General features: G+C 40.7%; 1 protein-coding gene and 1 long non-coding RNA gene across 3 annotated transcripts in view; one reads left to right on the top strand and one right to left on the bottom strand.

The window, feature by feature from the left end:
- LOC125140118 overlaps positions 1-16,296 on the bottom strand; it is a 33,497-nt gene extending 17,201 nt beyond the window's left edge. The window contains exons 1-2 of the long non-coding RNA XR_007139358.1: positions 16,059-16,296; positions 15,694-15,795 (exon numbers count right to left, since the gene is read on the bottom strand). This is a non-coding gene — a long non-coding RNA (uncharacterized LOC125140118). The remainder of the gene's footprint in view (positions 1-15,693; positions 15,796-16,058) is intronic.
- Positions 16,297-16,838: 542 nt separating this feature from the next.
- On the top strand, positions 16,839-19,583 carry scrt1a (scratch family zinc finger 1a). 2 transcript variants are annotated; one of them, XM_027175697.2, is made up of 2 exons: positions 16,839-16,977; positions 18,022-19,583. In XM_027175697.2, the coding sequence occupies exons 1-2, from the start codon at positions 16,863-16,865 to the stop codon at positions 18,744-18,746; spliced, it is 840 nt and encodes a 279-aa protein (XP_027031498.1). In that variant the 5' UTR covers positions 16,839-16,862; the 3' UTR covers positions 18,747-19,583. The 2 variants fall into 2 exon arrangements, with proteins under 2 accessions (XP_027031498.1, XP_027031497.1); XM_027175696.2 differs by having other exon boundaries at positions 18,019-19,583.
- The last annotated feature ends 5,417 nt before the right edge of the window (positions 19,584-25,000 follow it).

The raw sequence follows: 25,000 nt of genomic DNA, 5'->3' as shown, positions 1-25,000 counted from the left end.
CAGGGCTTTCTAATCATTATAGCTCACGTTGCGGCATGATGTCGGTGGAAAATCTGGGATTAAATGGGTTAAAACATCATTCTCTCTGATTTGTTTTTCTTTATTGGGAATGCATCTGTTTATACATGTGTAATAATAAAACGCACTGACTTTTAACCCCACTTGTCGACCGCCCTCCCTGCGCTTACCGTGAGATAAACAAACGGTAGAAAACAACACCAGCAATAAAAAGACAGAGAACTGTGTACTAATAGGATTGCTCTGTGTTTCATTATGAATATGTGAACCTCTGGGGCACATTCCAGAACAAATGAAATGCAAATCGCCTTTTGAAGACAACCGCTCAGTGTAACACCCGAGAAAGGCTTCATTTAAACACGAAAAAATCCAAATAAAACAAACAAACGTCCCTTTGGCTAGCTGCCCACTGTTGACGCAGAGTGTTGCGAAGAATAGCTGCGATAGAGCTGCGATAGAGCTGCGATAGAGCTGCGTCGACTTTCATGCAGGGAAAAACTGACAGCTTCGAGCATTCCAACACTGTTCGCGGTTCAATTATTATTAAATAGTAACAGACAAATTATAACCCGGTTTAATATTTGGGACATCGTTTAAAAAAATGGAAATAAAGTAAACATACAATGAAATTATCTATAACTTCAAGACCAATATCGGTCTCAGGCGGAATCCTCGTATCTCCAAAACCATTATTTTTCAGGAAATAAAAAAAAAATGTCGTATTTTTTTGAGTCGTTAAAGTTGTTATTATACCTTATATTGCTATCATATACTGTTACCAACATTAACACAACATTTTCCCAAAGTCACGTTTAATCAGAGCTACAAGCTTTATGACTTGGGAGCAGGGAGATACGAGATTATGCTGTCATAGATAAGAACGGTACGGACACAGACGTCGCTGCGACGTCGGCAGTGTTCAATAAAGTCTGCGGTCACGTTGAGCCTTTTGACAAGAGACAAGGCTTCAGTAGTTAACCAAAGCTAATGACTGTAGTTACATACTGTACATCTTCCTAAACTCTATTTTAAAGGTTTAAGTGCTATAAGTGATGCAATACAAAACACTATAAGGTGATTAGGCAAACAGATGAAGTGTCCAATGGAGTTAAGAGATTTGCGCTCAAGCTATTTTTAAGACTTTAGATTGGTTAATAACTTGTAAAAATAACAGACCCACGTGGGGACTGACCAATAGCATCGATATGTGAAAAAATATGAAATTGACAAAATTTTGACATACTGTTTCCGCCCGACAGCGACGATATACACAATATACGATATTTATATATATACGATGTTTACAATTACAAATTATGTAAACCATAATAATGTGTGAATCCATTTAACGTCAGATTTTTTCCTAAATTTCTAAAAATCTGCCTTTTAATCTCAGTCACATGGATAACAGGAAGTATTTTCTGAAGATCATGAAAAGAAAAAAGTCAATCATTTTATTTTAAAAATAAAATACTGAACGTAGGAAAATCAGTATTTATTTTTACCAGTAAGTATTTAGTATTAAATATTATATCATTTTATTTAAATTAAACATGTTACTTTATTCCTGTTGCTTATATAATTGTAAATAATAAATTAAATTTAGAGATTGTTATGTTGTGGGGGATATTTCGGGCATTTTGATGATGGACCTGAATTATATGTGAGGGTGTGAGGAATTGAAAAAAAAAAAGCAAACAAACAAACAAACAAACAAATAAGTAAGTAAGTAAGTAAGTAAGTAAGTAAATAAATAAATAAATAAATAAATAGGTGCATTAAACATAGGTGGAAGGTGTGTAGGACTAAAAAATATCCACGCAAAATTCTTTTATTCATTGGTCAGAAATACAACGACGGAAAAATAGAAACAGAACGCACCCAAGCATGGAGGGCACAGAGTCATTGCTAAAGAAATGATTAAATAATCAAATAAATAGCAAATCTAAAACGTTATGTGTATGCATCCAGTGTTTCTTTTCTCTTGTTCTTCATCAGAACACAGAGCTACAGTTCCCAGCTCTGTCCTTTTGGCTCAGTTTGCACTGTGTGTCTCAGTTTAGCAGCTCACATCTCCAAAAAAAGCTGCAACCCAAAATACACGCGGTATTCGCTCGGGTCACTCCCTGCAGTCGGCTTGATTCCGAGTTGAATCTCTTTCATAATGCAATCAAAACCTCTCTAGAGATCACTTGTAAGCGGACCGAAACCACCTCACAGATATGCTTTCAGGTCTCGGACCGGTTGATTTCTTTTAGCGACTCCTAAAGAACAGCATTAAGAGAGAAAACACACAGACTAAATACTGAATATTTGAATGCGATGCATCATTTGAACCTGATTGACTCAACTCAAACACTGAACTTATTATTGTCTGAAATGTGAACAAGGTTTAATTCTTTTGAATCGGGCCTCTGAAATACAGACCTCCAATTAGAAGTCTCACACTGGCACGTGTTGGAGGCGAGCTTGCTTTGTGTTCGAAGCAGCAGTGTAAGCAAGCTGGGTCTTAGCAGGAGGACTGCTGGCTGCCCAGACTGGGGTGATTAATCTGAGCCTGTCATGTCACTGCAGATGTTTACATAGCGATATTCAGGGTACATATGTCTGATGGAGTGTCCCCCCTTCATATCCTCTCCCTAGTCACAACACACACACACACACACACACACACACACACACACACACACACACACACACACACACACACCCTTGCACAAACTCAGCCAACATCACCTGAGCCATCTGGAGGATGAAAAGGAGGGGTGGGCGAGCGACTATGTGAATGGGGGGTCCGGCACACACATATGCCCGTGCACAAGTGCACACGCATAGAAAATGTCACCGCCTGCCAACAGCCATGTCTATAATCTACCCTGTGCTTTCCAGCCTTTATGCTCTTCAATTCTTCCATTACAGCTGTCTTGCTTAGGTTTGGTTGAAGGGATGGTTGAAAAGCCATGATGCATACAGTGCTACACCGAAACCAAAATTGATGTGCAATGGCAGATTTTTTATCAAACACCCTTCCATGTTCATGTGCACGACTGTGACCTTACATGCCATCAGTACCAGACTGACTGGCCAATGGTCAGTGGCTCCATTTGAAGATTCACCCAGGACCCAGGGTTTGTCGTTGCAGGAGATGCTAAAAAAGTGTGTTCTGCACAGTGGCTGAGCTCAGTGTGCAGCCTCACTGCTTCAGGCATGTACACTGCATCCAAATCACTGATTAAAGCATGAAGACTTGCTCCACGGGGAACCTGGGGTGATACAGAACAACACAATAGCATGCACCCCAAAGCACTCCAAAGGCATTGCAGCGTAGTAAAAGAGCCCAAAGCCCTTTATCCTGCTTGTGAGCAGACTTCAAAAAACACTCAGATGTATGAATGTAAACACACACCCATGCCAAAGATAACACCTTAAGCAGACACAGCATTAACCACTGAGATACAGCCTTTGCCCTGAACGAACCGCACACAGCAGTAAAACACCCTGGGGTTCAATTTATATAGATGAAGCATTGCATAACTGAAAGCACTCGTAGCCTTTATTTTTAGTCTTGATGGTTTAGCACTTGAGACTCGATCATAACACGGACATTATTAGAGGCCAAAGGTGCAAGTCTGGGCCTCTGCCTCTTACCTTTCTGTCAAGGACGTGCAAAGTAGAATTGTTTAGCCCCTTAAAACCATGACATCCATCATATTTCCTGCTTAGCAACAAAACCAAGGCTCTTGGTTCAAAAGACACCAGACATATACCATCCTAAACCATGCACGTGACTAAGATGTCATCTACACGGACCTAAAACCATTTCCACAAATAGAGGATCACTGGATTTGGGTAAAAGGTTTGAGTCTAATGAAACCTCTGAAGTGACCAGAATTCTTGGTGAGCATATTTTATAAAAATGGCCGTGTTATGAATACTATGAAAGCAATCAGCATGTAACGTTAAGCCAGAGAGAAATGAATTTAGCTATTTATAGGAATTCAGTCAGGACAGGAGACGGGTAATAGCACCGACCCCTCACTGATAAATAGAAAGTCTATGAGCTGGAGTTGGACCTGATCCATCTTCACCTACCTAGGTGGTGCTGGGTGGAGTTGAGCCAAAATTCCAGCTGGTGTGTATTTTATGCTGGATAATTGTGTTGCATGCATTGTTTTCTATTGTGAAGCATTGTGTTTGTTAGGGTTCATGCGTGTACTATAGGATGACCCGATGCTGGACCCCTCTGGTCTTTTGGTTTTGCAGCAAAACCTAGTTAGCCTTCTTCCAATCATTTATTGGGTTTACAATATGTTTTATTATCTCTAGTTCTACTTCTGTGCTCAAAACTGCAAGTCTAATCTTGTTTATGATTATGGATCATCTTGATTCTGTCTGCCTGGTAACTACGATTGTTGCTTTTTCCCCCAAAAATACACACCAGTTTTTACTCACTTGCATATTCCCATATTCATCTTCACACTTGGCAGTGTTCTAGTTATAGTAATTTAATACGATCTATATCTGTTGTGTAAAGGACAACAGAAAAATATTTGGATGGATTATAAGAGCAGAATGTAGCTGGGCAGCTGAAGTGTCATAGCAGGTTATGACTAGAAAATTATGCAGACAGTTTTCTGTAAATAAACCACTTGGTAAACAGAAGCAAGAGCGAGGTACAAAATGTCAAATAGCAGCATAATACATGGCAGAAGATCATTCTTTACTTTTATCGTATTGTTGTGCAGCGAATGTCAAAGGGTTTGGAAATCACTGCGGGGGAACTCTTAAAAAATCTGACGTAAGGACCTTAAGGAAGAAGCTTAAGTCTTGTATTGGTGGCATGGATGATCTAGGTCTTTCTACCAAAAGACAAAAGAAGAATCCATTGGAGTGGTAGGGTGAAGCTTCCACATTGTTGGTGGCCTTGTGAAGCCACCAACATGTGGCCTTGTTTAGCCACCAACATGTGGCCTTGTTTAGCCACCAACATGTGGCCTTGTGAAGCCACCAACATGTGGCCTTGTGAAGCCACCAACATGTGGGGCATGTGTGGTAGAATGTGTCAATGCTACTTGGACATACAGTTGATCTTTTTATATACGATCTTTGGTTCTTGGTTAGATGGGCGTTGTTGAGGGGGCCAGAAGAGGTACTCCATGGCAGGCAGACCAGGGAACGTAGAGATTTGCGCACCATGGATGCACAATGGACCAAGATCCCTACAGGACCCCCTGAAGTAAACAAACTCTTGTTTTATCAACAATAAGAGATTACTGTCTAAGATGGCAGCCAATAAAGTTCAGGCACTTGCTCAAGCTTTGCTACAGTTGGTAATGTAGTATGAAGTGCCTTGCCCTTGTGACACATCCAGAGAAATCTAATCTTTTTCAAGGACAAATGGGTCGACTAGATGGTGACAAACCCGTAGCAGATGAGAAGACACAGGTGGTTCGATAATTGCCTCCGAGTCAATTTCAAGTGATCTTTCAGCAGACCAGGAGAAGCATTGTGCAGTGTTGTAAGGCTTGTCACATCTAACAGGCCTCATTATCTCCATACTTTAATAGGATGCTATGCGCTGAGTCAGTGCAGTGGTGTCACATTTCAGTCCAGCACTAATAAGAGAAAGACTGCATAGCGGAACAATCAACACATCAGAGCATCGTCCCTAAACGAGAGAGAGAAAATGTGGCAGAGCAGGAAGGAGGAGGAGGAAAAAACAAGACATAGAGCGGGAGGGGAAGAGAAAAAGCAAGAGGTTATCTGTTCTGAGAACTACAAACGCCCCCATTCCTCTGTACCTGATGTTGGTCTCTTGACGCTGATAGACTCTGCTTCTCCCATTTAGAGGATAATGAGATTGCTCTCTCCACACAAACCTGTGCAGACTACAGAACAGTGATGCACAATCCATTGACAGGCTGCTCCATGTTAAAAAAAAAACTTTCCGACACACACCCACCCACACACACACACACACACACACACGTGCACACCTGGTACCTGATACAAAAATCTAAAAAAATTATAATAATAATAATAATAATAATAAAAGAAAAAACATCTGAGATCAAGAAAAGGCAAGTGAGTGATCGGAACATCTGATTGGCTGAGCTTGTGACGGCTCTTAGAATAGAATTCCACATGGTAACTTCCTCAGGTGGTAAAAGGATGCAATAAGGCTGGAAGGGAAGAGCTGACTAATTGAAAAGAGCCCAGCAGAGAAAAATCTGATACATGGCCACTCCTCAGAGCCCTCAGCAGACGTCTCTGATCTCTCTCACACACAAACACACACACACACACACACACACACACACACACACACACACACACACACACACACACACACACACACACACACACAGAAAGGAGGCGAAGATCGTAGACTGGTTCTCCCACGCTGGTGCACTGAGTACAGTTCACAGCAGTCATCTCATACTGCGACCGCAGCGTGTGGGTGTGTGTGTTTGTATTGAGAGGAGGTTCAGACATGGCTGGTAGCTGCTGGCTATCGAGTGAAAACACACAGCAGATTGACTCACCGCTGAGTCTACAGTGAGACTGCATGGTTTTAATATTCAGGCAAATACACACCAGGGAATTGCTATGCAACGCGCCGTAGAGATTGTTATTCTTTCATAATGACTATATACCGTTAGGAATGATCAGTATCCCGCCTGAACGGTAGTCATCCGTGGGCATGCACATTGTACAAGATCACATTTTGTCTAAACAAAACAAGCAGGCGCACAGGTGCACATACAAACAGGCCTGAGCTTGGGGACGTGCCAGAGGCGAGGAGCCATCGTTGGCACGTCTGCGAAGCAGAGGGACAGGTGACACTGCAGCACCAGAAAGGGAACAGAGAATTCAGCCTGCCAGAGCAGCCAGATGGGGGGGTAGGGTTGAAGAGAGTTGGGGTGGACTGTACGAAGGGGGGCCTCTGGGTTGTGGGCCCCTCTTGTTCTCTGCCACGCAATAAAAATGCTAATCTAGCCAATTCCCCTGTTGATCGGCTCTATGGAAAACAGGTTAGAGTTCCTCGCTCCACATGTGTACCCTCAATTTACCAGTTGGCCTTTTCTTTATTTTAATCTCTTAAAGTGTTCACCATTAATAGGCAGTGGCCTGGACGTTTTTAGGTCTACCTTGGTCTGTTAATGACAGCAAATGGCAAAGCTTTGACAAGACAAAAGCAGCAGCAATATAAACCCAATTAAAGGTCATGTAGTGTAGGGGATATAAAAACTGGACCTCACATATTGCATAGGGTCGTTTTACTGGCTGCTTCGTGTTGTTGGTTAGCTTCTGAAGTTAAACTGGAGTAGGTTTGTGCATGCAAGTGCGTTAGCATTCACAATGGGCTTTGATGCCTTTGAAACTGATTTTAAATGCAAGGTGAACTTCCCTGAATGGCTCTACCATTCAAGAATTCCGATTGCTTTTCTCACCGTCCGCCTCCCGCAATGTTCCTAACGATAATCAAGTTCAACAATGCGCAATACACTGTAATTAGCCAGGTGATGACTCCATAAGAACGGCGCTGGCAGACCTGTCTACGATCAGTGAGCCAAAGCGGCTTCATCTGCCTGGCTCGGCCTCCCTAATCGCCTCATGCAAGGGACTGAGAAAAGGCAGAGACGAAAAAGAAGGGAGGGGTGGCTACAAAGGAGTGCAAATGAAAATCAAACAGGAATCTGCATAATGTTGTCTTTGTTCCCATTTTTGCCTCTTTAACTTTCACATCAAATTAGCTTCAGGGAGTGTGTTTGGGGAGATACGGTGGCTCCAAACCCCTCATTCCCCAGCTGGGTATAGGGGTCGGCCCCGTGCGGTCCACTCCCCAGAGACTGGTTACGACAAATAAGATTAATGTCTCTCAAGTCTGGAGAGGCGCACAGATTAGGGTGATAGGTGATTTTCTCAAGAGAAGCCCCACATGTGAGTGATGCATGCATTTGTTAGAGTGTAAGAAGGGACAAAGGGGTTGGGGACCCCGCAGAGTCTTCATCCTCCCCCTCTCCTAATGACCAGTGGAGCATGGAGGGTCAGGAGAGCAAGGGTCAGGGGTGGTCCGTATCTTCAAAAGCAGTGGAGCAGAGGATGAGGAGAGGAACTGAGTAGATATCTCATAAACCTGGTGTGTAAAACTCTGCTAGCATTAACACACAAAACAAAGGATATCCCAAGTAGGAGCCGATATTTCATCACCTGTTTCTCATTTCAGGAATGACGATGAATAAATATAAATACAAATAAAATAAGTACAATATATTACATGACTATTTAGGGGTGTATTCAGAGTCAAGTGCATGCACTGAGGTTTATTACAAAAATGATTACTTGTAATTATTTAATAGAGACCTCACGTGGTGCTACAGAGGCATGTCTTAGTTAAGCGTAATTCTGACCTCGGACATTTTCACTCAATAATATCGTCTCAGGTGAGGAAGCTCTGTCTAAGACTACGATACAACCACGATATGTCAGTGCTGAAATGTTTGTCTTGGGCTGTACAGTATGTACTGTAAATGCACTCAAAGAATTGGCACCGAAATTCTACTCAAGTCCAATATTAAAAATATCAACATGATTGTTTATCAAATGACTGAAAAATATCGTCCATAAATTGTAGACATTGAGATTTCAGCATCATGTCGTAGCATCTACTAGCTACATTAAGCTCCGTGGCAAATAAACTGTCAGCACATTTGCATTGCATTCAAACAACTCATTTTATATCGGACTTGCAGATTAATAAACAATTTATTCATTTGTTCATGCTGATTGAAAAATGAACGTTTGTTATGTCGAGAGGAACAGAACACCGGTGTACTGGTAGTACTGGTGAAAATGGTTCAAATCGATTTTTGCCACAGAGAAAACTGTCCTTAAATATGTATACGTATTTTCCCCCTATGTAAATATTGATGCAGCTCTGAACATGGCTCATAGTGAGTAAACCCAAAGTAAAGCATGCTAATTTATTCTCAATGCAGTCTGATTCTCATTCATCGGCTCGCAACGTGCCCAGCTCCAGAATAGAGCTCTACAATCAGCCATATTGCTGGAGTTAGCGATGCCGGCTAATTACGGTATATTACTCTCATCCTATCACTAGATCTAATAAGTAGTACTAACAGACTGTGAAGCTGCAGTTTATTCAGATCTGTAGGGCCATCAGCATCACATTTAATCCTTTTCTATTTCAGAAACTGCCTCCATGCATATGCATCGAGGTGCTAGAGAAAACACAGGCTTCAGCGAAACCACGAGCGACGCATAGTGCCACTTTAGGAGAGGAAATGTGGTGTTCTGAGCTCAAATCCCTCCCTTCTGCTTCACTCCACACAGAAAACGTGTGCGATGTGAGTGATGGACTGCAGCTTCAGATAGATTGAGGTGTACAGTATAATGAAAAATTGTTTTCTGCACAAGACTACTATCATGGATAGTGATATATATATATATATATATCTCCAATAGCTAAAGGTATTTTTTATATAAGTACTTAGTGTTGATGTTGTGAGTGTAACGCTATCAATATTTTTTTAAAACTGAAAGAAAATCAATTGACGCTATATAAAAGAACACACAGAAATATATAGTCTCCAGTGTATTTTTTTTTATTCGTTTTTTTCTAGTTCTGTTTTTCGCATTGTATTTTTTTTCATGATTAACCTCACTGAATGAAACTGGTCTAATCATCTAATTGTGCAAATGTTGTGTGAATCTCTCTCTATGCCGGTCTTAGGGATGTATGATAATAAGAAAAGTTCCCAAAGAGTCAGGTTGAATCTACAGGTGTTTTAATGCATCTACAACAGGAAATGAGTTCTGACTTTGATTACCAGCATCTTTTACCTCATCTCTGCTAAAGTTAAGACTGACGAGGAAAAAAAAAATCTGCAGATTCGTTCGTTCGCTCATCGACACAAATCTGTTCTGTTACCTGGATGTCTTTTTACTAGGTCACTTAAAAATTAATTAATTAATTAATTCATTTTCTACCGCTTATCCGAACATCTCAGGCATCATCGGGCATCGAGGCAGGATACACCCTGGACGGAGTGCCAACCCATCGCAGGGCACACACACACTCTCATTCACTCACACACTACTGATAATTTTTCAGAGATGCCAATCAACCTACCATGCATGTCTTTGGACCGGGGGAGGAAACCGGAGTCCCCATAGGAAACCCCTGAGGCACGGGGAGAACAGGCAAACTCCACACACACAAGGCGGAGGCGGGAATCGAACCCCCAACCCTGGAGGTGTGAGGCGAACGGGCTAACCACTAAGCCACCGTGCCCCCTCACTTAAAAATTTTCTTAGACATCCTTAGCCGGACTGCTGGTGTGCTTAATCCATTCCGATACTGCATTTTTACAAGGAATCTCCTTGACCTGAGAATCACTTGCTGCTGCTAACAGATGGACGTACTGTATGTGGATAGCCTGAAATTTCTTGTATGTGATGCCCCAAGGATGGCTGTGAATGGTCTCATTTGAATGAATAGCCTAAAGATTGCTCTTGCCCACGTTTCATTACAGTGGGTACTATACTGTATATTTTAAAATAACAAAAAAAAAGAAAAAAAAAAACCACATACACAAAAAAAACAAAAAACAGGATGCTTGTAATGAAAATCCTTTTAACACACTCAGTACTGCAGTCTGACCTACAATTTGTAAGAGTATTACTCATAATTGTTAAACTTGTTGTTAGTTAGACAACACAAATTTGCCATTCAGATGCAAAGACAAGGTAAGAAAGTTGATCTTCAGAATGATGTCACAAGTTCTGGACTCCAATGCAACTCTTATTGGCGAAGGACCGCCCAAGATGGCGACATGTAAAGCAACCGATCACAGACGTTTTGTTCAGAGTTGAGTTCAGTTGAGTTTAAGGCGTGTGAAAATATTAAATCGATGTTCCTATAGAAACAACTGTTTAAGAAAGTCATGCAAATGAATGAGTCTTGACCATGAAGTTCACATCATTTGGAAAATCCAGCGTTTATCCGATCCTCAAAAGCGAAATTTTTGATGCTTTTCCAGGATACCACATCAATGTCTAGATCTCCATGGATATTAAATGTAGCTCCATCAGCTACTCTACATGCTCTTGTTTTTCTTTACACACATGACAAGGATTTGGAAAGTACCAGGTTACTATACTGTAGGATAGAACTATTCTATACACACAGAGCCTCCTTTAAGATAAATAATTAAGAGCCAAATTTTGGATAGTCAATAAAACATCATTGTGCATGAACTATTAAACCAAGCACAAATAATTCTGCCTGGTAAAATATTTCATCTCAAGTTAGTATAGATATAAAAGTGTGTCCCAAATCGCATACTTATACACTATTCTATGCAGTTTGTAGTTTTAATAGTGCGTGAAGTGTGTTCAACTAAAAAAAAGTGCACTTCGAGCACTTGGACGATGCACTGATTCAACTGTAGTGTGGAAGTTTGGACGTTTTGTGCTCTCAAGGCTCACAGCTTTGGTTATGTAGCAGGAAAAAGGGGCGGGGCTACCAGGCTCTGATGCTAGTTGACTTTTTTTTTAAATATTCGACGACATTTCGTTCGACGAGACGTCTTACAAGTGTCTTTTAAAATAGCTCGCACGGTTCTATTCACCATAGCTGAAGCTAATCGAGTCGTATTACGTGTTTGTTTTTTTTTACTAGCCAAGTACATTGTGTTAAGTGTAAGTGTGAAGTATAAAGTATGTATTTAGTGATTGACTCATGTATGTTATATAATACTGGAAATTTGCATTGGTGGAACAAACTAGCAAGCTAGCTAGCATCTACTGTTCACTTAGCCACCGTAATCCCTCTCGTTTCATATCACATCCCATCCCAGCACACCATGAACACTTTCATACACATCTTCAAAAAATTAGAAATCACTAAGAAGTGACTGTTGCTTACATTGTTGCTTCCGGACAACATAATGTTTATTTTAAGGTTCTTAATAACAATTTTTGCTTTGCATAGACCTGAATAAGCGCTTCCTAAGCAGTTATGCACTATAATGTGCCCTCTCTGGGATTTCTCATAACTTCTCATAACAAAATAGGCTGTAATGATCTGAGAGCTGGAGCACTCGAGAAGAAAAAAAAAAAGCCTCCTACACGTCGTTTAACTGAGCCGAACATTACACTCACGGCTTTAAAGTGGCATATCAAATAGCTACGGGCGTTTATGCCTTACTGTGTCTAATTTACAAATGTGAATGAGATATGACACTTGCATCCAATCCATCTGTCTGAACATGCAAATGTAAACCGTACAAAAAAAAGCAGACAAAAAAAACCATACAATCTGTAATCTCTGGACAGTTTATTAGGAACACTTGTATACGTAGCCAATCATATGGCAACAGTGTACTGTAATGTATAAAATCACACAGATACTAGAAAGACCTCAGGGACTTTTCTCAATGACTTCTTAATGCTTCTTCGTGCCAGACTGTCTGATTTGAGTATTTCAGACAGTTTGTCTATTTTCACACACAATAAACAAACCGAAAACCTCCAATGAGCAGCATTTTTTAGCTAATGTGTAAATATTTAGCTAATGTGAAAGGACAGAGAAGAATATCCAGACTGGTCCAGGAACTACAATTGCCACTTGTTATAAATGTCATGAGGAAACAAACATCTCACATATCAATGCTTTAGGTATTTTATATACTACAAAGCAGAAGACCACTTCATCAGCCTCACTCCTTTCAGTCAAGAACTAGAAGCTGACACTTGATAAAAGATTGATAAAATATTACAGGATGTGTGAATGACCAGGGTGTTCCTATTAATGTGGCCAGGAAGACTATAAAAGCTGAAGCATCGCATTACGTAAAGGCTGTTATAGAGCCAGAGTGCTCCAGTGCGGGGGCAGATACAGGGCAATGAGGGCATGAATGTGTGCTTTTATATCAGAAATGATCACGAAGTTACTTTATAAAGCAAATCTCTTTCCATTGCTTCTTATTATTATAAAAATATGTTTATTATTTATAGAGGGAGATTCTAATAAAGACCTGCCAGTTACAAGCATCCAGAAATGTCCAACCTCATTGTTATTGGGATCATTTCCAGACACAGTGAGTGTTAGCAGAGTCTAATAACATTTACATTAAGATGACTGACTGAATGAATGAATGAATAATTGAATATATTTTTTAAATCAACTCCACACACTAAAAACAGCAAATACAGACTGAAAGAAGAGAAATTACACTGCTGCTAAACGTCAAACAGTTTCTATCCAATCTTCTGTCACATCTTACACAGTCTTAGAATCTGCTACTAAAATGTTGCCAAGAACCACCTACTTCAAAAGGAACAGTAAAGTTTCAGTGAAATTAAAAAGAACTTTTTAAAGATGTGATATTTATTTATTTATTTGTCTGTCTGTCTGTCTGTCTGTCTGTCTGTCTGTCTGTCTATCTATCTATCTATCTATCTATCTATCTATCTATCTATCTATCTATCTATCTATCTATCTATTTATTTATTTTTTCAATCTTATCTTCTGAAAAAAGTTTTGGTTGTGTCCAGTTCTGCTCTGGGAAACTCTCTGAAGAGTTATATATTTCAGGAATAAAAAAAAATAAATAATAATAAAAAAAATGTATGTGGGTTTTCTTCAAACTCTAGCCAGAAACTTGGACAGACAAAAATGTCCACAACACCTCAATATGCTGTAACATTAATATTTCTCTTCACTAGATCAAATGAGTCCAAACGATCCAGAATGAGAAAGAGCAGAAAGAGCATGGCTCAAGTGGTTAAGGCTCAGGATTGTTGATCAGAGGATTGGGGTTTGAGCCCCAGTACTGCCAAGCTGATACTGTTGGACCCTTGACCAAGGTCATTAACCATCTCCAGTGGTGCTGTATCATTGCTGATCCTGTGCTCAGACCTCAACCTCCAAAGTTGGGATATGTTAAGAAAGAGTTTCACTGTTCTGTAATGTATATGTGACAGAATAAAGTCTTCTATCCTAAATACCCCTGTTTACAAAGCGAGCTCCATGAAGACAATGTTAGATTGGAAGAATATACAAGTGGCCAGACCTTCTCGTCTGTCATCAGTGCTTGACCTCGCTAAAGCTCTTATAGCTGAAGGAGTAAAATCCCCACAGCCAAGCTCCAAAAGATAGTGGAAAGCCTTTATGGTGAAGTGAAAATTATTATTATAGCATAAAATACATGGTTTTTGGGATAAGATCTTCAGCAAGCACAACTCAAACATACCCAAGACTTATGCTTAGTGTAGTATATAATCTGACCTGAATAGTGCAGAGCTGCTGCTGTAATCATAAAGACTGCAGTCCTGTACTCATCCCAGGACTCTTATTTACAATCTGCTTATATGGAACATCCTATAAACACACTTAGTACATTTTGTTTGTATTCTATACATACAGGTTCTCCATAGAGTCTGATTCCTCTCCTGTTACCTCAGGCAGCTTTTCCATGCCACTGTCACCTCTGGCTTTTTCCTCAGGGCTCTAAACATTGTACTTGATTAAATCAAACTGTTTATATTTAAAGCACCCGAACGCATCTCCTTAACTGTGAGCTTCTCTTTGTAACGTGGAAACAGATGAAAAGCCTTGTTTACAGAGCAACACGTTGTGAATAAGTGTTCGTTAAAACGCACCGGAATTAAATGTCAGCGGCTTTCTTTGATTCGGACCTCGACAAGTCGCTTCAGAGTTCCGGTGCACAAAGGATTATTATTATGCAAATGAGACGAGCCTCTCTCTCTCTCTCTCTCTCTCTCTCTCTCTCTCTCTCTCTCTCTCTCTCTCTCTCTCTCTCTCTCTCTCTCTCTCTCTGTTTCAGCTGATCTCAGCACTTTGCTCGAGTTTGTCCTTCTCCCTCATCCGGTCGCCGCGCGCTGTTGCTTCATTTCTCGCCCTAAGCGGTTGCGCGAGCTGTTAGTTCATACCTGCTTCGTGAACATATACACGTGTAAAAGAAAAAAAAAAAAGTTTGCACGTGCGACCGTATTTTTCATTTCATTTCAATGATCCTCATTCAATTTCATTCAAGATTTCCTTCCAACTTTCATGGTCAGTAAACAGCTTCCAGCATCCCATACAGGACACCAAGGCACCAAAGAGATAACGCCTCACTTCCTTTGCAAATCTTTTACAACTTTAACCTTACAAGGTGATGCTGTTGGGCTCCTGCGTATCTATTCGTGTACAGTGCAATAAAACCTACTCGACCAAACGCAGCAACAATTAGCCAGGCAACGAAGAAGAAAGATTTTGATTGAGGACTGAGGTTATAATCAAGTGCATGGTGGTATGACGGGGGCCATAATTAATGCATACTCAGCATTTTTTTTTTTTTTTTGGAAGCCAGGAGGCTATAATATGCGTCCTGTTGTAGATCTAAACAATGAAAAACATGATGTCGGACAGCAGAAAGATCTCTCTCTCTCTCTCTCTCTCTCTCTCTCTCTCTCTCTCTCTCTCTCTCTCTCTCTCTCTCTTTCTTTCTCTTGATCGCTCTTAATTGCACGCATATGGCTTCTGCAGGAATCACCGAGGAAGCGGACCTTCTGGTACTCGGTTCGTGCTATTTGCATGAGAAGAAAACCATTGGTTTATGGGCTGTGATGTAAAACAATGACCTGGGGAGCCTGGGGCCACAGCCGGCGGCTGATCTCTTGGTTGGCGTCTTGTAGCGTTTACAGAAAAGTGCGGCGCGGAAGGGAGGAATTATTCAATGCATGCTGAAAAAAAAAAGGGGGGGGGGGCAAAAGTGAACACTGCAACTATGCATCCCATAATAGTTTTTGTTAAATCATTAACACCAGCAAGAGACATTAAACGTATATAATATAACGCGTAAATGTCATGCACCATGACCAAATTTGTGAGAAATGCTACTTGTATATAAATACATATAATTTGTTAAATCAGAAATATAGAAATCTTTATGACATGTAATTAAGGAGAAGTTGAACATTAACAAAGGACGCAGAAAATGTTTTACCATATTCCGGTCTCGCTCTGTTATCCAAGAACTTTCCTTCAGGGGGTAAAAATGGCGAAAGCGTTGACGTGTCATATCGTCATTAAATCATCTAGTTCAATGTTAGTCCCAGGAGATTTTTTATGGATTAAATTAAGCACTTCCATCTTCATTCCCACCTGATCACAGCTATATAAATCCCAACAGCTGATCATCAGACTTCAGAAAGCGCGACGCCTTCAGACCGACCGGCTCGCGGACGCGTGCAGACCTGCTTACCAGTTTCGGTTGTTTTTTTCTTCTCCCTTAGTTTTTTTTGTTTTTTTGTTGTTTTTGTTTTTTGTTGTTGTTTTTTTTGCCAGTTTGGATTGTTTGCGATTTGCCCAAATGTTTATTTAAAGAAAAAAAAAAAAGGTACTCGTGGGGACGGAAGGAAACAACTGGAAGTAACGACAACCAGGCAGCAGATTTCACGTTTCAAGGCTCGGAGAATAAAGCGCAAACAGCTCGGAGCGACGTGAGCTGTCCGGTGCTATATGCGTGTGCGCGCGCCAGGAGAAAGGAGCTATCCGGTGCTGAAGTTGCATTTCCGCTTAGAGCGACGCGACGGCACGAGAAGCTCACTAACGGGGGCGAGGTGTCTGCCGTCGCCCCGTGCCTGCGTCTAAGCAAAGGAGCACCGGTGCAAAACGGAAAGAAAGCAAATAACAATAAAACACAAAAACAAACAAAAAACGGGGTTTGCCTCGACGGTGCATGAAGAGCAAGAGACCTGACCGAGCGGGTGGACGGACGAGTGGTGTGTTTTTTGCTGCAACGTGAAACATGCCAAGGTCTTTCCTGGTCAAAAAGGTTAAGCTCGATGATTTCTCGTCTGCTGACCTCGAGAGCTCTTATGGCAGATCCAGAGCGGACCTCAGCCTCCGATTTCACGAAAAAGGTAAAAATGACGGAATGAACAGTGCGCTGATGTAGTGTGGGTGATGAATAGGCGACCTGTAGGACGATCAGGGATGGGGGAAAATATGATTTACATTACATTTTATTAACTGTGTATATTGCATGATAATGCTGGATGTTTAACGGTTATACGTGATCACTCATAACGCGTGCTGATCCACCATTACATTATTTCATCCCCCTCAATCCATCACTCGTTACAGATATTTTGTCGAGTCTGCACATTTTGGCATTGGCAATTTCATGTGTTGCACTTTGCTCACTCGCAGCAAGACTGCATAATCTAGAGGATGACTGCAAACATATAAGAAACCCTGAACACTCGTGTTACTTGACATTCATCCATAAGTTATCATATTTTATCTTTGTTTTTGTTTTTTTAATAGTCGGAGAACCGTGTCATGGAATTATTCACACTTGCACTTGCGCGCACGCACACACACACACACACACACACACACACACACACACACACACACACACACACACACACACACACACACACGGTGTGTATTAAAGGAACGCTTGATCGTGTTTGCAGCCATTATTTACGCTCTATATAATACACACTACACTCTCCAAACCATTTTGCTCGCAAATGCATTTCAATAATGTTCATAAACACGTCCATGTGCGTGTCTCATAGAAGACGTCTCTGGCATGTGCAGATCGACCTATTTCTGCTCGAATCTTTGTCTCAAGTGAAAATGCAATTATAACTGAAGCGAGATCAGCCGCCTTTGTCCTTAAACGGGTTACCCCGCTAATTGAAATGGAGATGTATTGATTTCTTGGTGGGAGTGTTGCAGTGAATGAGAGAATACCGTCACGTGAAGTCTGTTACTGAATGCAATCTTCAATTTCTAGCGTGGATTGCGAAACAAACGGACAGGGAGAAAGAAACGAGAGAGCAGAAATACAGACTGTTGCATGTCAGAATGTAACACCTGACTCATTGCTTCCTCTAGAGTCGAGTCGGCGCTGTTTAAACTGTTGCTTTTTCTTTTTCTTTCTCTCCTAGCAGCAGGTTACATCAGCGACTACATAACCCCGTCTGTGTATGAAGCAGAAAATGAAAATGGCATCAAAGTGCCGTCGCCGGGACCCATCTACGAGAGCCTGCACAGCGATTACGGTGCACCGGACTCGGACCAGCCCGACAGCCCGCGCTCTGAGATCTCGACTGGGTACATCAACGGTGACAATGCGGTGAGTGAGGGCTACACGGTAGACGCCTTCTTTATCACGGATGGGCGCTCGCGCAGGAGGGCCGTGGGTAATGCGCGGAACGCGCAACGCCACACGTGCAACGAGTGCGGCAAGAGCTACGCCACGTCGTCCAACCTGAGCCGCCACAAGCAGACGCACCGCAGCATGGACAGCAAGATGGCCAAGAAGTGCCCGACTTGTGGGAAGGTGTACGTGTCCATGCCGGCCATGGCAATGCACCTGCTCACGCACGACCTCAAGCACAAATGCGACGTCTGTGGCAAGGCGTTCAGCCGCCCCTGGCTGTTGCAGGGTCACATGCGCTCGCACACGGGCGAGAAACCGTTCGGGTGCGCGCATTGCGGGAAGGCCTTTGCTGACCGCTCCAACTTGCGCGCTCACATGCAGACGCACTCGGCTTTTAAGCACTACAAGTGCAAGCGCTGCAACAAGACCTTCGCACTCAAGTCGTACCTGAACAAGCACTACGAGTCGGCTTGCTTCAAAGGAGCCTTTTCGCCTCTCAGAGCCGATTCATGAAAGATCCACGGGAGTCACAGTGCGCCCACAGCTTTGCTTTTCGCTCCTGCAACAACAGAACTGAGGAAAACTTGGATTATTCGCATGTAACTTTTCTTTTCCAAGCGTAACCATCTCCCCCAAGCCGTTCGCCTACCGAGCCGAAAATAGCAACTTATTTTGCCAAAAAAAAGAATAATAATAATAAAAAAAAAACAAAAAAAAAAAAACAAAACTCAAGACATTAAAAATGTCTAACTCTCAATTAAAAGGTCAAACCTTTTCTAGGTATTGGATCACATTATACTGCTGCCAGTGGCCACAAAAGTGTTCAGCGTCGAGGTAAAACTATAACTTATTTATGTACTTATTTATTATTTTATACAAATCGTGTAAAACCTTCATTTGCACTTTAATTTATTCTTTTGCCAAACTTTTCCTTCGCCATTAATATGCCAAAGCATTTGCCACTTTTTCAATCTGTTTTGTTGGTTCCTTTGTTGTTTGTTTGCCACTTTTTGCATGCAAAAGAGGAAATCTATGCCAATTTTATCAAGCTTTGGTTTTTTCTTTCTTACTTTTTTCTTTTTCTTTTTCTTTTTTTTTTTGTTCTGCGAATATCTAGTTAGAATCAGTCTGCAATATTTCTCGGGAGTCATTAAAAATTAATAGAGCAATAATGCATGGTATTTTTTAAAACAAAACAAACAAATAAAAAAAACAAGAAATAAACCAATAATAGCTATAACATTTTTAATCACGATTTTAATCCAATACCGTTAGTAGTTGTGCAGAAGAAGAAGCTCAATATCAGGGAAATGCCAGTGTAGTATTAGTGGATATAGACCATGGGCTGAGGGTAGGTAACGGTGGGGAGGGGGGTGGGGGTGTTGGGGTGAGGGTATTGGGGGGGGGTCTTTTCTAAGCGGTTATGCACTGCCTGCCTCTTATTTAGAGTAGTCGTAGAGTCGTAGTCACGTGGTGCCGCCCCGACCCTTTTTCCCCCCAGGTGCACGAGGGTCGAGCGGCGCTTCTAACCATGTGTCTGAAATGGCACCCTAGTTTCTACAGCCTACTCCCTAGTCCCTTATACCCTACAGAATGAACTGCAAAGTGCATTACGTGTTGGATGTTTGCATCTCTTAGGTCTGGTACACTAATCCAGCGCAAAGCATTGTGGGATTTCAGGAGCTTGCCTTATGCGCTATACACAATTTGATTGAAAGAGCCAAACTCCCAGTAGTGAGTAGTGCACTCACTATACAGTGAATAGGGTGTGGTGGTTTCGGACACGCGGAGCTAAAAACTTCCAAAGCTCACGTGTACGTTGTCACGTGACAGAGAGAACGACAGATCGATATATAAAGCACTTCTTTGAGAACACTTCCGACTTTTTTTTTTTTTTTTTTGAGGAATAACAAATAAATAGTAGCACAAACTTTAGAGATTCAGGTAGACTGGCCTTGTATTAGCTGAACCTCTGCTTTTGTATTACAAGTGAATAAAAAGGGAGCTGTTTATTGCTTGTAAATAATTCTTTGGAATTAAACATTTCTACAAAACTGTATTATAGCATCAAATGACCTTATTTCTGAAGTTTCTTCCCAGCCCAACTTGGGGTTTCTTTTATTTATTTATGTATTTATTTTTGCCCAACGTTTGAACAATGTAAAAGCACAATGACACCGGGCATTTTGTTTCTCTTCCTAAATAAAGAACGAACAAGGAACTCACCTGGTGGTTGTGTTTGTGTGGACAGAAAACTTGCCTGTAGCCTGAAACTTTAACCAATCAATCATTGTAACTTTGTACTCAAATATAGAGCACAGCATAGCTTACAGTTCCTGTTAGCACTAATAGAGTATAATGGGAAGAGGGAATAAATACACAACCATGTGATGCATGAGCTCAGATAATGCCAAATTGCACTGTTTGGGGATCTGATATGGTGTCAAAAGTCAAGATCGGAGAATCTATTTATTTTTTATTTATTTATTTAGTTTTGCACAAGCAGGACCTTTTCCCCTGATCGTCAGTCATTTTGATGTTATTCACTGTTATTCAAGTCGTAAAGGATTCATCACCAAATTGGAGTTTTAGAGCTTTATGTTGCTGCCATAGACAAATAAGTTAAAAAAACAGGACAAAAATGTTCCTATTTTAATTTTACTGCAGTGGTTCGAATGTTTTGATGACTCATTCATTCATACAGTACTTGTTCAAACTGTATACTATTAAATGCTCTCTGGAATGCCTACATCCTGCCGTCCAATTCAACAAAGGTTATTGCTCTGTATTAGCTGCTGGTTAACATCAAACTTGGGCCATTATTAACCCTAACCCGTTGTTTTGTGTGTCAATGCTCATTCTGTGTTCAAAGTTTTGATTTCAGCTCAAGCATACATAACATCACTCATAAATCATCCCAAGCTGTACTGTGTGTGTCTGAGAGAAACTGAAGAAAGTTCTCCAGTAAGCTTGTTTTTCAATAGTTGTGTTAAACAGCAGCTGTCAAACTGCATCATGCTAAACATTAGTTTTTTGCCTTTCTCACTGCCATGGGGAAAATGTAAAAGAATGCTGCAGGGTGGCAGCAAACGAGCCATGGCCTGGCATTAAACTGAGGCACTCTGGCTGGAAATTTTTGCTCAATCATAGCAAATAAGATAATGTCACAACAGACGGGAAAACAAGTCTGATTTAAACACTCAGTGATATAAATTTTATGGTTAAACTTTAGATTCAAATGAAAGTTTGGTGATCTTGAAGGTTATTGGCTTTTGAGGTAATATGTCAAGATACAGAATCAAATCAACTCTCATGATTATTCTGAGCACTTGAATGACAGCATTTGTTCATTGTTGTCTTTATTCGCAGATTTTAAATAAATGCCAAAAATTAGCTGTGATCTATTTTCCACAAAGGCGTCTAAAAGCATATATTGATACAGTACATAAGGTTTGGTTATTTTACGACTCTAAGCTTAGTCTGATTTGAATTAGAACTTATAACCATTTCAATAACTCTTTGCAGCTACCTAAAAGAGATGTAGCTTTGAATCAATCTGTATAAATCTACATAGAAATTTTCACCAATGGCGTGACCAACGAATCCATAAGGGTTCTAGATTTGACCTTTTTAAAACTCCACAATTAAGATTACATTTAAATACAAAAAAAAAAGATTCCTGGGTTTTAGTTACAACCATAAATAAGTACATGTACCACTTTCTTTCTTTTTGCACATTCAGCTTCCGTAAATGGACCTTTTTAGGACTTCTTTCTGAAAGTAAAACATTAATAGAACTGGTGTTAAAAGAAAAAGAAACTCTAGCACACCATAGGGTTCTAGATAGAAACCTTCTCCCCAAGAACGCACGGTTATTATTTTTCCTGTCTTGCAGTGCAGATGTTTTATAGCAGATCTTTTCATAAGAAAAATCCTCAGTGGCTTCTTGGCCTTCTTCACTCGGTTAATGACCGTAAATCGCACAGAGCTCAAGCTCCTCTTCCTCTGCATTTATGTTCTCAAACTGTGGACAAACTTCTTCAGAGAGTTCAACAAATGGCACTAGTTACATCTTCACTGAAGTTAAGCCTGCTGTTGAGGGACGGATGCTTAGTGCGGCTTAGTGTGGCCTCGTCTCAAATGACCTTGAGTGGGAATTCTGTTGAATAATAATATAAGATGGTAATTTGCTATGGTAGGAGTTGAAGAACATGTGAATCTCCCTGGTAAGTGTCTTATAACCCCCCTCCACCCTCCCTCCCTCTCCCTCTCCCTCTCCCTCTCCCTCTCCCTCTCCCTCTCTCTCTCTCTCTCTCTCTCTCTCTCTCTCTCTCTCTCTCTCTCTCTCTCTCTCTCTCTCTCTCTCTCTCTCTCTCTCTCTCTCTCTCTCTCTCTCTCTCTCTCTCTCTCTCTCTTTCTCTCTGTCTTTACAGCAGAAATTGTCCCACTCTAATTTGGTGCGTGGTAGGGAAGCAGTCTCGACTGTTGTGTAAGACCGAAACATCCACATTAACTGTCCGGTAATGAACCTGTTGTTCGCTCACATTCAGCAGGAGACGCTTTGAAGCTCAAAACCCCTGATAAGGGCTTTCTGCAGAGAGCTGTTCAGCTCAAGGTTAATGCTGAAGAAACCCCTGCCATGGCCATGCAAAGCCTTGCCTAGAAAACAGTGAAATAACAGAACCCTCTAAAGTCAATAAATGTTTTAAAGTGCTATGGGGGAGAAGTAGAACATAGCTAATGTTAGGGCCACAGCTCAGCTTTCAAAACCTAGATCAATAAATAACGCTTGATTACATCAGGATAGACTGATAACGAACAAGAGGAAGCAAGTACCTTAAAGTAGAACCACCTAAAGATGACCTCATAATAATAATAATAATAATAATAATAATAATAATAATAATAATAATACTCTCAAGCCTTCTTTGTTTTGTTCCTCCAGCAGAAGCTTTCTCTCTAAGTGTTTCAATATGTTCTGAAGCTGTAAGCATTAACCATTATGAAGAACCTTGGAAAAAACATAATAAGAAACTCTTAGAAAATGCTTCTTCTATATACATATAGTTGGTGATCTGGAACCATTTCCTTAGACTTCTACAAAGAATCTTTATGGATTTCACCGAAAGAACAACTAAAGACTTTTAGAAAACGTATAGAAAAGAAAATCATCCCTTTGATAATAACCTTGACTTGTTTGTATGCATGTTCGATCTAAGGATCATTAGTAGAACAAGTGTAGTTTAAAGCTCTGGGTTATTGATGAGAAGGTCAGAGGTTCAATCTCAAGCACTACCAAGCTGCCACTGTTGGGCTTTTCAGCAAGGCCCTTAACCCTCTCTGCTTCAGGGGGGCTGAATTATAGCTGACCTTATGACCTGACCCTAACTTCCTAAGAAAAAGAATTTGTCTGCAAATATTCAAAGAACCTTCAAACATGTGAGTGGACACTTATGGAGAACTAAAGGAGAATTAAAAGGAGAACTTCTGTAATTATTGTATATTTATGGCTTTTTAGAGAGTTTTTGTCTGGAACCCTTTTCTTTAGGCTCCAACCTAAAACCAAAGTAGCAACCAAAGTAAACTTCAGGGTTCAAATATTTTAACAGGTGTAAACTGATGGGAAAATTGACATTGGATGTATTTTGTGGAACACATTCTTGATGTTCTGCAGAATTATATACAATAAGCAAAGAAAGACATTCTTAATTTAGATGAACCTTTTCTGAACATTCCCAGTATATTGTGCCTAAAAAACTACATTTTTTCGTATATATATATATATATATATATATATAAATAATGGGTTCTTCAGTGGTTCTTCGACCATTGGACGGTTACAACTACTAAATCTTCTAAAAAGGTTCAAGAATTGTCTGCTGCAGAATCTTTAAACATTAACCAAAGACCACTAACAAAAAAAAAAATGTCCTAAATAATTGTACTGAAGTATTTATTCTTCAGTTTGTGCCTTTTGGAGAACTCTTTGGATAGGAGTTTTATGAGGAACGGTAAAATGCTTAGAAAGCATTTCATTGCATGTTGTACTGTGTATGGTGGGAATGTGACCAACTGAATAAATGGTGTTTCCATACAAGAGAGATTCCCAGCTAAAAAGCTTTTGCTAAATTTTGATTCAAAGCCTGTAACTATGCATGAGTATGAAATGGGAAAGAAGGTTGCTTTGTTTTTGTTGTGTGTGTGTGTGTGTGTGTGTGTGTGTGTGTGTGTGTGTGTGTGTGTGTGTGTGTGTGTGTGTGTGTGTGTGTGTGTGTGTGTGTGTGTGTGTGTGTGAAGGAGAGAGAAAGAGAGTTGATTGTAGTAAGACTGGCACTTTGATTAAACTAGACGTGGTGGTGAGATGATTAGTTCCGGCTCTGTTTGTAAAGTTATTACTAATCACCAAACTCCTGCACATGTGGTGCTACATGCCATTTCCTTCTCCTGTGAAAAGCCATGATTAATGGAATGATTCATCACACAGCCGATATGATGAAAATGAATCCATTAATTCTTGTAAATCATCTGTCCAGACACTGGACAAACGTGTGTGTGTGTGTGTGTGTGTGTGTGTGTGTGTGTGTGTTACAGAAAGGAGGATAATATTACTTTCAGTATAACTCCAAAGGGGATTTTATAAAGTGCCAATCAAAATGCAGGAGGTTTTGTGTCTTTTATTTCCTTCTTAACACTCTGTGTGAGTCCAAGCAGGTTCACGGCAAATCACTGTCTCAGACATCGTCGTCATCGGTGTGCCGAGTGTGTGT

The sequence above is a fragment of the Tachysurus fulvidraco genome, chromosome 24, assembly GCF_022655615.1.
Source record: "Tachysurus fulvidraco isolate hzauxx_2018 chromosome 24, HZAU_PFXX_2.0, whole genome shotgun sequence".
In the NCBI taxonomy this organism is placed as follows: Eukaryota; Metazoa; Chordata; class Actinopteri; order Siluriformes; family Bagridae; genus Tachysurus; species Tachysurus fulvidraco.
The sequence above is the reverse complement of the archived record's forward strand: the minus strand, read 5'-3'. Positions and strand labels throughout refer to the sequence as shown.